The following is a 14,061-nucleotide window of genomic DNA, read 5'->3' as shown; positions in this document are numbered from 1 at the left end:
GTAGAAAATGTACTTCCGGGGGTGGGACTGTACTTTTCAAAATAAAAGTCTGCGCTTTCCGAGTGTAAAATTAAAAAAAAAAAAAAATGAAAAGCGTATCATATAAGAATTCGTCAGATTAATAAATTGGCATAATTTATGAGTAATACATTTCATATGATGATTATAATGAATAATAAATGATATCGCAAACAATTCTTGTGAAACATTTGATACTCCTATATACGGCTTATGTGAGAAATTAATGTAGATATAATCCGGGCTGATATGAAAACACTGGTGTGTATGGACATGATGTTGTCGAATATCAGTAAATATTTGTACTTGTTCGAATTGGATACCATTACACACGTGTTTACACGTGTTTATATTCTGAAGAAATATCAGGGGCGCACTTAGGCCTTTTTAGGGGGGCTTTAGCAATCCAGAAATGCCTTATAGCCCCGCCCCACTAAATGTGTATTGATTTAGTCATGAATAGCTTTTTATATGACATATGTTAGCCATCGCCCCCTCCCCCACTCAAGACTCCGCCCCTCTGTCCATTCAACTCTAACTGCGCCCTCAGTTAATTCTCACATTTTTTCATAAATCAGTTCAAATTAATGCTACAGTGTCATTGTTCTTTATTGTGACATCGACTTTAATTAATCTTTAACTGATCTTTTGGGTAAAGTCCACACACATAAATATATGTTCAGTAAACCTAAAACGTTATTTTGTATTAATTACTTTGAAACAATTTTATAACTTACTGTCCATATTATCTGAAAAAGCAGCTAAAACAGTGTAATATCACTTTAAATTTAAACCTCACTATTAATGCTTGACAGGGACCATATATAAGTAATTAAATCATTCTCAAATTTAAACGACTGAAAGAATTTTGAACGACTTAATTTTGGAGTAGATATATGGATATTTGATATTTTTCTTACCCTTTTCTCTTCAAAGTTACCTCACTTCTATAATGCATTGAGAAGAAATATCGCTCCTCAATAGATCAAAAAAGTAATTATAGTAAATAAAAAAGAAGAAGAAGTAATAAATAGAATATAAATATGTAAGACACATAAGACATATTAAAACATTAGACAGTCAACAAATCCAGACATGTCTGATAATTATTTTCCTGGCAGTAATAACCCAATTGACGTTGTTTCTAAATAATTATTTGCATTCATTTATTTAGCAGACATATTTTTAGCCAATCAAATCAAAATGCCATAAATTAAGGGCATAACTTTGGGTTGAGCAGTGGGGGGTTGAGGTCTCCATCCATTTAAGGGTCCAGTGGGCTGTATTGGCTGGATTTGATTATTGGAAGCATTAAAACCCCCCATAATTTACACCAATGCCATAAGGCATGAGGTTCCTACTTGATTTGTGCATAATAAAAGAGCATCCAGTTCAGTGGTTGGATAAGGTTAATTGGACTGTTCCTAGAAAATATGGTTCATGAGTCCCTACTCTCCAGATGTGCATGGGTAGCTCATTCCACCACTGAGGAATAATGATAAATGTCTAGAGTGAGACTCATTTACACATTGTGGAGGGACCACTAGGTGGCGCTAGCATGCTAACTGAGGAGGGAGAGACAGCATGTGGTCCAAATAAGCAACTTGTTAAAAGGGGGTGCCCTTCCATTAATGGCTCTGAAAGCCAGCAATAAGGACTTGAGCTTTATGCAAGCACTTAAAGGGAGCCAATGATGAGAGACAAGGACGGGCGTAACGTGATAGCATTTCGGTTAACTGAATACCAGTAGTACTGCTGTATTTAGAATGGTCTGCCATGGTTTTATGGCACATGCTTGAAGCCCTGTCAGTAAAGAATTATAGTAATCTATCAATGATATGCTAACAAGTGATTGCACAAGGAGTTCAGCAGCTAATTCTCATAGATAAGGTGTGATTTTATTCAATATCAGTAAAGTAAAAGTATAAAACAACTGTAATGTATTAAGAAAATCTGCTGCTCATCTGACAGAAGATATCAAATGTAAATGAGGCCAGCTGAGCAATATTGATTAATTTTTATACAGGGTCAAGCAATATTTGCCTGATTCTTGCTTTTCTCCTACACTATTATCCATTCATCCATCCATCCACCTTCCAACTGCATGCTTATCCTGGCCAGGGTTGCAGGGTATATTATAATCAGGTTGTAAAATTAAACCTAATATAATAAACCTTTCGATGCTTTGAGACAGTTACCTTGAAATTGTACTATTTGATACAAATTCATTTAGTTTTAGTTTTTAGTTTTATAGTGATAGACTATATAACTTCAGCTGTGATGTATACTAAATTTAATGGTCTTCTAAATGTATGCAATGACACATGGCCCAGACATTACCATGTTACATAATCTAATATCCCTATGTCCGTCTATCCATCCATCCATCCATGCATCCATCCATCCGTCCATCCACACATCCACACATCCATCTTCTGTACCCACTTGTCCTATTCAGGGTTGTGGAAGTCCATAGCCTATGGGTGCAAGCTAGGATGGGGTTCCAGTCCATCACATGGCACACTCACACTCCATTCACACAATTTGGTAATGCAATTTCACCTCTGCATGTTTTTGAACTGTGCAAGGAAGCCAGTGTACCTGAAGGAAACCCCACGACAACAGGGAGAACGCGCAAACTACACATACATATTGAGCCATGGTAGAGACCTGAACCATAATTTATTGTTTTATATTCATATTTTACTCATTATCATTTTTTCCTCATGTCACTGACTTGCAAAAGCCTGTCCTTTCCCACCATGTTGCTCATTGGTTCTGCTCTCATTCATTTTCAGCAAAGTGTTATAATATTATAACTATTCCACCATCATGTGTGACTTTCGCTAATTTATGGTAATAATTATGTAAGCACAAAGCATATGCGGTGTGTTTATTATTTTCTGCGGGTCCTTGAGCAAGACCCTCAATCCCCAGCTCCCTGGGCGCCGCTACGGGTGGCTGCCCTTCGCGGACAGCTTGCTCTACAAAGAGCAAGTTGAGGGAGGCGTAAAAACAATTTCCCCACGGGGATCAATAAAGTATCAATTATTATTATTATTATTAATAAAGTGGTTGTGTATCCTCCCTCTGCGCGGCTTTCCTTCCGAAGTTGAAAGAGACGTATTAGGTGAAATTTTCATTCATAAGTCATTCTGTGTGTGAATATCTGCTTATATGATGTGCCCTTTGATGCATTTTCATTCCATCCAGACACAGTTTCTCGATTCTTTACGCGCCACATGCAGTTATAACTCCCGGCCTTAGGTGGCAGCATTGAATGTCGACCTAGCATCCCACGATCTAAAGAAGAAGAGTGCGGTTACGTCATATGTTGTGGATATCAGCTGATCTGTTCTGACGGAGCGACGAAGCGTCACTGACTCGGGGGGCGACTGTGGTATCTGTCCTAGATGCGGCGGTCTAATGTCTGCGATCGGAAAGTTGCATTGTGGCATGATGGCATCCACATGCTTCTTAAAAGCAGGAAAGAATAGTTAAACGACTCGCTAGAGCTAACTGAGGCGACTGTTGATATTATCTCTACGCTGTCGTGCGTTTCCCCCAACAGAAACAACTTTGCAAATGGTGGACAGGCAGGGACCTTACATCTGGCCTTAAGGCCTGGCTGTTGCGTTCAGCAGCAATAATAGTAAAATAGTAACAGTAATAATAATCGGAGGTCGTTCTTTAGCTGACAGTAATAATCTAAAGAGTTACACAGTTATAGACGAGCAGTCCATGCATATTTGCTGGTTCGTACCCGGATATTTCAGACGCACCAGCCGTAATCGTCCGATCGCGAAAGATGTGGCTGAAGTTATTTTTCCTGCTACTCTATTTCTTCTTGCTGTTCGTTCTGGCCCGTTTTTTTGAAGCTATCGTCTGGTATGAGACCGGGATTTTAGCTACTCAGCTGGTGGATCCCGTGGCTCTGAGCTTCAAGAAGCTGAAGACAATCCTGGAGTGTCGGGGTTTAGGATACTCCGGTCTACCCGAGAAAAAGGATGTCAGGGAGCTGGTGGAGAGATCAGGTGGGCTCAGCACACCGCATCTCTGACGTCGCAATACAGTTCCTCTTTAAATGTGTTTTTTTATGCGCAAGTATAAGCGTTTTTTGATGAATAATATGTAAACATGCACGAACAGGCCTATAATTTGTATTTACACATTCAAAAATGGGTACCTCGATTTGGTAGCTCAAGTCTAGACAGCAGTATGAATAATTGTTTGGGTTTGCAGGCACCCTGATGCAAGGGGAGCTGTACTCTGCCCTGAAGAACGAAGAGGAGGACACAGAGCCAGCATCCAGCACCAGCTTCAGTGGAGAGGTGCACTTTTATGAGCTGGTTGAGGACACCAAGGATGGCATCTGGTTGGTGCAGGTAAAAATACAGCTTTTCACTGGAATCTGAGTCAATTAAGTTCTGAAGCACAATACTTTTTCTGAATAATTCTTAAGGGGCAAGGGTGAATAATTGTCCAGATGAATAGTTGTCCAGTAGAAAAAGTGTTTCAATGGATGCCCCAAGCTTTTGCTGAAACTAGATAGCTGTGGAAATGGAAGTCACCCTTAGCAAGTAATCGGTGGCAATAATTGCCAGTTCAGATATAAAGAGCAGATCATCTCTCCAATATATAGTTGTATGAAAATACGTTACTGCTGAATTAAATTACATAAGACTTTACAGTACGAGGACTTGGGCATGTAGACACTGGTATCAAGTCACTGTGATGGCTCTGTGTTTTATTAATGCAAAAATAAAAAAGAAGAAATCTCCCCAAAATTACAATAACACAGTTCATAAGCAGTTTCTCAGAACCTCGTTTACGTAGCTGGCCTGATGGTGCAGAATCAGCGCTGAAAAAATAACATGTTGAGTCCCCTGGACCTCGTACAAATGTCAGTGTAGAAAAGAAAGGAACTTGGGTGAGTTTAAGGAGGAAAATGTAGCTAGTGTTTCAAAGAGTGTTATACTGTCTTTAGGATGGTTCTCGCTGGGTAGTTCTGTCATCTCCAGTGAGAAGGGCTGCGGGTTGGAACCCGAGCTCCTTGTTTGTGGAGTTTCCAGGTTCTCCTTAAGATTGCTCTGGGCACGTCTGTTTTCCCGCAAGTGTGACTCAGTATTCTCCATCCCTATTGGCTGGGAGTTAATGTCCCGCCCCCTGTTACTTTATTTACCATTTTTATATGGTCACACCCTTTCTGCACATGGCAGTTTTGTTTGTTTATCCTTTTATTTTATATATAGTGGCAGGGCTTGAAAATGAAAACTTTTCTGTTATGTGACCAAATTTAGCTTTTTATTTTTTTAATGGGTTAGCTATAAGCAGTTTATGCCAGACTCTGACCACTGAGTCTTATATGCTGCATTCTTCTTCATGCCTTTGTTTTCATGTAGATGTTGTCTAAAGTTCACATGTCCGGTCATACGTCTGGATAACATCTCCTGCGTTTGTGGTCTGCAGCCCGTGAATGATAGCTGCATATATTAATAATAATTGATGCTTTATTGATCCCATAGGGAAATTGTCTTTACAATTTGCTCTTTGTAGAGTAAGCTGTCCACAAAGGGCAGCCACCTGTAGTAGCGCGCAGGGAACTGGGGATTAAGGGCCTTGCTGAAGGACCCACAGATGTGCCGAGGCTGGGTTTGAACCAGCGACCTTCTGATTACAGGCACACAGGCTTAGTCCGCTGAGCCACATGCTGCTCCGTGTCAATGGGCTAATTGGGCTGCTTTTTATTTAGCTAATATATAAATGTGGGTAGCAGCTTTTCTTGTATTAAGAAGATTTAATCTGATGGTCTCTGCATGATCCATGCTGGAATTGATGATACCTACCTTAATTTGAAACATGATTTGATTATTGCTTTTATTCTTTTATTTTGTTGATACCTTAGTCAGCTCCCCCATCCTGCTTTCTGATTAAAAAAAAACAAATCTGGCCTCGTCTGCCTGCATTCATGCTTGGCAGGTAGGTATACATATGAAGAGCACAGCAAGCAGGCTGACACGTCATCGCCAAACCTATGACTGTTCAGTATCACATAGGCACTTCATGCCGGCAGACGTTCTGTTGCCATAACTAGTTATGTAATTGGCTGCAGATTGTGGTAGGCGGGGCTTATTGTGCGATCCAGATGACTTTCCCTTGAATGGATCGGTTTTGGCTCCGGTCTTGCTTAAAAGCAGGGTGGGGGGAAGCTGCACCAGGCCTGGCTGAGCAAGTGCCAGGGAAACATTCGGTGGGATCAAACGTGGGTGTTTGTGTCCTTGTGCCGGTTGGGTTGCTTCGTGCACAGCACCCCGTTGGATGGCTTTGGGATGGAGTGTGTTTGGCATTCCGAAGTCGACTACCGGGACGGGTTGTACTAATATTTACTTTATGTGGGAAATTTATGTCGAAGTGTCATGTTGTAAAAAGCAGTGTTGAGAGCTGAATTCAGATGTGTGTTCACATTATGTTACAGTATTAGGTGCCGAATGCTATACTTTCAAAATAATGTGGTCAGTTGAATCATTCGTTTTTAAGGTGAATTAAATCCTGAAGACTTAAGTAATATTAGATTGACTATTTGAATTGTCGTATTTACATTGAGGGGCTCAAGTGAATCAAGCTGATTGACTTTTTTTTCTGCTATATGCATAAATACTGATTGGCAGTTTGATTTAAAAAAAAATCATTTATCAGTTATGCATTTTAAAAAGCCCAGTGTTGCTACTGGGAGGGGGGACCTGGTTCCTAAACAATGTTATTGGCTAAAGACTGCTAACAAAGCAAAGTGTGGATCTAACCCAAGCCTACTCCAGCTTTGGTTGCTGCACCACTCAGGTGGCTCTTCTCCACCATGTTTATAAATGTGTTTGACATTGAGGTCAGTTCTCGGTCACAACCCAGACGAGTCTGATAAATCCTGTGGTAGCTGAAATGATTACCGATAAACACAGGGATCCCCCAGAACCCAGATGGTTTAAGCCTGGCCCCACCCCTTTAAAACTGCGGGATGTTGTGTAATTAATGCAGAAAAGTTTTCATTTCTTATCACATAAGAAATATTCATTTACATTTGCTTGGTCACTTTCCTTTCCTTCCTTAGTTTATCTTTCATTCTTTTTTTGTATTAAGTTTTGCCGCAATGTAATTGGCAGTGATTTTTTTTTTTTTAAACTAAAACCATAAAATTTCATTTACAGCAGGAGGTTTAATAAACCGTATGGAGTCTAATGCATCCAAACCCTTCAGTGGAACCTCAACCAAAGAGATCCATAAATTATTTCATTTATTATTTGAAATATCAGTAATGAGAACATTATGGGGAAATAATTACGATGATAAGATATGAAGTATTCATAGAAACCTGACATTCATTTTTTATTCATTTTATTCTAATCATCATGATGACAGAAGCTTTGCTGAGTGGATGCTGTAGGCCTTGGATGCTCTTCCTGACCAGGATCCTAACATTTTATTTACAGTTTACAAAAAACTCTTATTTAAAATGTCTTGGTTCTTAAGCCGCTAATTAGTAACGTTGAAGTGCTGCCTGGTCTTTATTTGCAATGCTCCAGCACCCAAGTTTGGATGTCAGAGTTGTGTGAGACGTTCCTGGTGAGCAAGACTGACTTTGCTGTCGGCTACATTTTAGGCATCGAGTCAGATCGTGTTTCGGGGCTTTGGGGTTTTGGCAGCGTAGTTGCAGATGCTTTTATTCCGTAGTAGGTGGTTATTCCCATCTCCTAAGTATAACGCCTCAGTAGGCTAAGTCTCTGTGCCTGTGATCGGAAGGTTGTCGGTTTGAGGCCCAGCCTGGGCAGATCAGTAAAATGTCTGTGGGCCCTTGAGCAAGGCCCTTAAGCACCCCCCATAATACTGTTCTGGTATACTACGGTTTGGTATATGTCAGTGCGATATGCACTGAAGCGGCGGTGAATAAAGGAACAGCTCAGCAGCCACATCATCTTTTAAAAGAGGAGATATTGTGGATAAACAAGGTGAAAAGACGTCGGAGGTGTGGTGGTACTTTCTGCAGTCCAACATGTTTATGAAACTTAAGGATACGCCGTATTTATACTGATTACTAACTTTTGGGCATCATAAAATGCCTCATTAATATTTTAGCCGTACTACTAATCTGCTCATCAAATAATGGGTGTAAATAAACGTCCGTATAGCACCGAAAAGCTGGCATCCAGCCAGATGTTTCGCCCGTCATCTGAAGCCTTGGTGATTATTGTGCACGCCTGATGTAATATCGATATGATACTGCCCAGTCTTAACTAATTGGTATTATTTGGTATAAGTTCTGCTGCAAAAGCTTACTGTGTGACTTGTTGTAGTTTACAAAGGGACATGCACGTAACGGAAAGATTATTTAGCAAAACATTGGTTGCTGTGTTATTTTGGGGAATCATTTGCCTCCCTGTACCTCTGCCCAGGTGGTAATTAAACACAGGCCATCTGTCTTGTTAGTGTGAACCAGACCGGCAACACGAGTAGGGAGCATGCTCACAGGCCCAGGTCAATCTCTTGTATAAAGGAGACGCTTCAGGTGAAGTGAGTCTCGACTGGGGTCTCTGGTTTCGGCAGCGATGTGGGACAGTCTGGCCCTGCAGAGTAGGGATCTGTTTCCATGTACAGGAGGTTGATGGTTTAAATCCCTTGGCTGGCAGAGTGATTATATCACTGCTAGGGTTCTTCAGCAAAGCCTTTAAGCCCAAAAACTGGGAAAATGGCTGATTCTGTACTGTGACCCGAAGCTTAATTCTCACCTGTGTCTTTGTTGCATGGAGAGAAATAAGTGATGTGTAAAAACGACAGCACAAAATGCTGAGCACGAATAAGTGATGTGCAAAATGACATCACAAATGGTGATCATGAGTAAGTGATGTGCAAAATGACAGTACAAAATGTTGATCACGAATAAGTGATGTGCAAAAACTACAGTACAAACAGCTGATTCTGATTAGATTTAAAGGCTACTTCTCTGTCTCAAGCTTCCTTTCTCCTTCGCAGGTGATTGCGAAAGACAGAGAGCCGCTGCTCACTAAAGCCAACTGGGGGAAAATGGTCCAAAAGGTCTCCAAGTTCGGCATCCGAACTGGTACTTTCAACTGCTCCAGTGACCCCAGGTGAGACCTGTTTCTGATAAACACACTGAATGCAAATTTCACCACTTTTGTCTCCATACAGGAAATGATAATTAGAGAAAGTAAACAGCAGGTGCTCTCATACATGTTTATTCAAGGTTCACTTTTTATTGCTGAGATAATTCTCAAATGTCTCAAAGAATTAGAATTTTAAGCCAAAAAGATCAGTGTTAGCTTTGCAGATGAAAAGTTTAATAATTTAAAGAGAATTAGTATTGATTTATGCCGGTGCCCGAAATGACAAGAGGGGGCCTCGTCGGGAGCGAACTGACAGAGGAGTTAGAAAGTTCTTGAACTGTCCATTTGAAGGTGTTTTTTATGTTTAAGGCTACAGGTTTTCCACCAAAATAATCCTCTAGTTTTTTTTTCTAAGCCTGCTTTTAATCTCCAAAAAATAGAGGGTATGCTCATTAGGTAACACTTTACTTGAAGCAGTCTACATAAGGGTGACATGTAACCGTCATAAGAATGACATGACACATGTCATGCACATTAATGACACATTATTGATGGTTATGACTGTTGTCATAATGTGTCATTAATGTGCATGACATGTGTCATGTCATTCTTATGACAGTTACATGTCACCCTTATGTAGACTGCTTCAAGTAAAGTGTTACCGCTCATTGTTTGTGGTTAACAGAAGTGAGCCTATTTTTTTTTTTATTTAGCTAGCTGGTTACTTTTGCCTCCACGGTGCAGTGGTCCTGCTAAGTGTATAGCTGTTCTGCTGTGGTTTGAGTACGTGTCACCGTCCTGCTTCTGGCAGCACGCTTGGGACAGGGAGTGACCTCGTGCTGCGGAGTGCAGGCAGTGTGTTCCTCAGGGGTCACACCTGGGTTCAAGTGACGTCGGTCTGCTTGTTGTTCCCCCGCAGGGCGGGATACTGAAGCTACAGCGGTCAGCTGGAGGGAATGAGTTTGCGCTATTTATAGAATTATCAGAAGTGGGTATGACGCCATTTATAGAAATGATGCGGAGGCCGTAAATGGCGGGATTAGCAGATGGGCTGTGTGACAGTAGGCCATGAATGTCGGAAGTGGTCTGAAAAAACCCAGGCTGACAAACCCTCTGTTTTCATAAATCCTATAGCTGGAAGGAGAAGCTTGTGAAGCGAATCCAGGAGGTGCTTCATCGTGATCTAAAGCGCGATTCAAAAACATCAGCATAAAATAGAGTTTGAAGAAAATGCATACAAATTCAGTGACTGGTACCCCAGTCAGCCTTAATGAATTGCTGATGTTTATCTGCAGGGTTTTCTTTTATGTTCTTGTTTTACTTACAAGATCTATTACTGTAACATTTGCTTGCTTGGGTGTTGGACTATTGGGCTTGGTGTGCAGTCTGCGAGCATCATCATTTGAAAGCTAAGCCGTCACCGGTATGCTTGATGAAGTGTCTCTTCTTTCCCAGGTATTGTCGTAAGCGGGGCTGGCTGAAATCCACTCTCATCATGTCTGTGCCGCAAACGAGCACGTCAAAGGGGAAGGTGATGCTGAAGCAGTACAACGGCAGCCGCATCGAAACTGAGCACATTTTCAAGTGGATGACGGCACTCGTGGCGTCCCGGATCAAAACCATCCGTGTACCCCAGCAGCTTCTGCAGGAATGGAACCGGAGCGACCAGCACCCAGTAAAGATGTTCCTGTTCGCCAAGCTGGTGCAGCCTCCCGCCTTCTTCTCAGCACTCAGCGTTAAGTTCACGGGTCGCATTGAGTTCATCTTTGTGGACGTGCAGGACTGGGACAGCAACCAGTGCATGGAAGATATCGGGGTGCGTCAGGTTCCTTCATATATCCTCAAGACCCCGGAAGGCACTTACAGGTATGGGAATAGTACGGGAGAGTACATCTCCCTCCATGCCATGGACACGTTCTTGCGCTCTGTTCAGCCGGAGGTCAATGACCTATTTGTGCTGAGCCTGGTTATGATCAACCTCATGGCCTGGATGGACCTGTTTATAACGCAAGGTGCCACCATCAAACGTTTTGTCGTCCTCATAAGCACCCTGGGAACCTACAACTCTCTGTTGATCATTTCCTGGTTGCCCATCCTGGGGTTCCTCCAGCTCCCATATCTGGACAGCTTCTACCAATACAGCCTGAAGCTCCTGCGATATGCAGACACCACCACCATCGCCTCTTGGGTGAGGGCAGACTGGACCTTCTACTCATCCCATCCTGCACTGTTCCTGAGCACCTACCTGGGGCACGGGCTCCTCGTTGATTACTTTGAGAAGAAGAAGCGTCGCAGCAGCAACAATGACGATGAGCTCAATGCCAACAATCTGGAGTGGTTGTCCAGTTTGTGGGACTGGTACACCAGCTACCTTATCCATCCCATTGCCTCCTTCCACAACTTCCCCAACGAGTCAGACTGGGACGATGACCCGGACCTGCTCCTGCAGAGATTGGCCTTCCCTGACCTCTGGCTTCGCCCACTTGTCCCCACTGACTACATCAAGAACCTCCCCACATGGAAGTTAGGGTCTGCAGGCAGGTTCAGTGGGAGACAGAGTTCGAAGGCGACTGGCGAAGAAGACCGAGGTGGCACCGCAAGTGGGGAGCTGCAGAACAAACCAGGGAACACACAGGAGGATCTGACAGATGGCGATCACCTCGGTACGGGAACCGGAGACGCATCTGGGAGTGCATGCGAGGGCCCCGGCTGCTGCAGCTTCAGGAGGGGAGGCAGGAGCCACTCGGTCTGCTCTGAAGCACCGGTTAGGGAGTCTGACTGGTCCTCCTGGCCCCCGGACATGATGCAGTGCACAGAGTGCGTCGTGTGCCTGGAGAACTTCGAGGACGGCTGCCTCCTCATGGGACTGCCCTGCAGCCACGTGTTCCACCAGCAGTGCATTGTAGTCTGGCTGGCGGGTGGCCGTCATTGTTGCCCTGTTTGCCGGTGGCCCTCCTTCAAGAAAAAGGCGGACAGGGAAGAGCATGCAGTGCATGGGAGGGGACAGTACTAGCAGAGGGCGGAGCACATCGCTGGGGTGCGGGTTTGTGTGTGTGTGCGTGCGGGTGGGTGTGTGTGCGCGTGCGTGCGGGTGTGTGTGTGTGTGTGTGTGTGTGTGTGTGTGTGTGTGTGTGTGTGTGTGTGTGTGTGTGTGTGTGTGTGTGTGTGTGTGTGTGTGTTGGCTGGGTAACAGGTCCCCGTGCCTATCCTGTCTCTGATCTCAGTGTGTCAGTGTTAGTCCTTAGAACTTTAAGGGTTTATTTCCTTTTTGGGGCAGATCAGTTTAGAAAGCAGGTCTTTGGTGTGACACCATCATTGATTTCAGTCGCCTTATTCATTTAAAAACAAAAATGACACCTTTCGGAGTGTCGGAAAAACACGTAAATTTACACTAATGGGAACCAAATTTGTTCATTCATTCCTTCTTTGTGTTGAAAATTGCAAAATCGAGGCACAAAATGGAAAATACCAGTAAAATAAATCCTTAACCCTTAAGTACCTCTGAAAGCCTAAGGAAAATTATTTACGTAAAATTTTGAAAAGGCAGTAAAACAGTAGTGTATGGTACCTCCACATCTGGCCTAGTCTGTAGATCTGCTCATTGGAGCAGGCTGTCCTCCATAAACCTACACAGCCTGCAGTCTGTCATTCAGGCTGCAGACTGAAGCATCAATTAGTGTTCAACATAAATGTTTAATGTCATCTCTTGGCCTCCAAAGCAGGGCTGGACTCTTTAAGCTGAGCACTTTGAACATGCCACCCATTCCAGAAAAAGGCAGCTGACCCTGTAAATGGTAGCAGTTGGGCAACAGGTCTGTCTAAGGGCAAGGATGTAGAGAGCAGATCTGCCCCCGTATGTGACACTGGGAACCCTCTCGAACCACCTGACCTGGTGAAAGGAACCAAATCAACACACTACTTTGTGTCTGATCTTATTTATTTTTAAAAGTTTTTTTAAACCTAACTTGTGGTAAGGTGATCCAGACTCTGAGAAATGCTAACACTTAAATGCATTGGGTGACTCTTCCCAAAATAATAATATTCGTTTCTTTTTTCTGCCTGTTTTTGTGTCTCTAATGTATCCTGTTGCATCTCTAGGGGAGTTAAACGTAAGCTGCAAGTCAGGTAGAAGAGGACCAGTTCATTCATCATGTAGATAAAACGGGAAATGGAACCCAAACAAAATGGTTTTGTCAAACTCATTTCTGGCGAAGGGTGTCATTGTGCTGAACTGGTTAAGGACTAGCTGAACTTTATACCCCTCAGTGAAGTGGTTATACTGAACTGCTTTGAGTAAAAATATCAAGCAGTGCAGAAAAGTAAAAGACCTTAGGATCTGCAAGGTAACTTAATAATAAGGTCTCATCCCACTGCTAATTGAAGCCTGTGAACATGTGATTGTATTATGTTCTGCAATACCTATTCCTATTTATAACCGGATCAAAACATGAAGACATATTTATATTGTGGAAATTTGTTAGTGTTTACTAAATTTACCCAATAAAATAGAAAGTGGGTTTTTTTTTTTTTTGAAGGAGACCTGCCAATTGGGAGCCAAATTAGAGAGTTATATATATATCTATGTGTATATACAATAAAACTTGATGCTGACCACTCAATAAAAAATGTAATTCTAAAATGTTTTGTGTGGATGTCTTATTAATTGTCATCTTTGATAACTAGCTAAAACGCTTAAAAACTAAACGTTTATATATGTTGTGGTGCTGTTTTTAAGGGGAACTTTTTTCTCCATTTTTTTATGGAGAGCTGAAAAACAGAAAACCGTTCTTGCATGCCAGGTCTTTTCTTAGGGATTTTAAGGTGGTGAATCAAATAAGCCAGGCCCCAGGCAATTTGGGGAGGGCACAAAATAAATATCCCAAGTGGCAGGGGTGTCCCCAATGACAAGATTTTAGAAACTGGTTGGGGGGGG

General features: G+C 42.5%; 1 protein-coding gene across 1 annotated transcript; it reads left to right on the top strand.

Moving 5' to 3' along the window:
- The first annotated feature begins 3,352 nt into the window (after positions 1–3,352).
- rnf103 (ring finger protein 103) lies at positions 3,353–13,767 on the top strand. Its single transcript, XM_023800033.2, has 4 exons — positions 3,353–4,052; positions 4,261–4,403; positions 9,037–9,152; positions 10,584–13,767. The coding sequence occupies exons 1-4, from the start codon at positions 3,827–3,829 to the stop codon at positions 12,139–12,141; spliced, it is 2,043 nt and encodes a 680-aa protein (XP_023655801.2). The 5' UTR covers positions 3,353–3,826; the 3' UTR covers positions 12,142–13,767.
- Positions 13,768–14,061: the final 294 nt, after the last annotated feature.

This window comes from Paramormyrops kingsleyae, chromosome 12 (genome assembly GCF_048594095.1).
Source record: "Paramormyrops kingsleyae isolate MSU_618 chromosome 12, PKINGS_0.4, whole genome shotgun sequence".
In the NCBI taxonomy this organism is placed as follows: domain Eukaryota; kingdom Metazoa; phylum Chordata; class Actinopteri; order Osteoglossiformes; family Mormyridae; genus Paramormyrops; species Paramormyrops kingsleyae.
Note: the sequence above shows the minus strand (reverse complement) of the source record. Positions and strands in the feature narration are given on the sequence as shown.

Bases quoted from the DNA above. Each gene is read 5' to 3' on its own strand.
- rnf103 (XM_023800033.2), top strand. From the start codon at position 3,827: ATGTGGCTGAAGTTATTTTTCCTGCTACTCTATTTCTTCTTGCTGTTC. The intron at 4,404-9,036 runs GTAAAAATACAG...TCTCCTTCGCAG, and splicing joins ATGGCATCTGGTTGGTGCAG to GTGATTGCGAAAGACAGAGA. The intron at 9,153-10,583 runs GTGAGACCTGTT...CTTCTTTCCCAG, and splicing joins AACTGCTCCAGTGACCCCAG to GTATTGTCGTAAGCGGGGCT.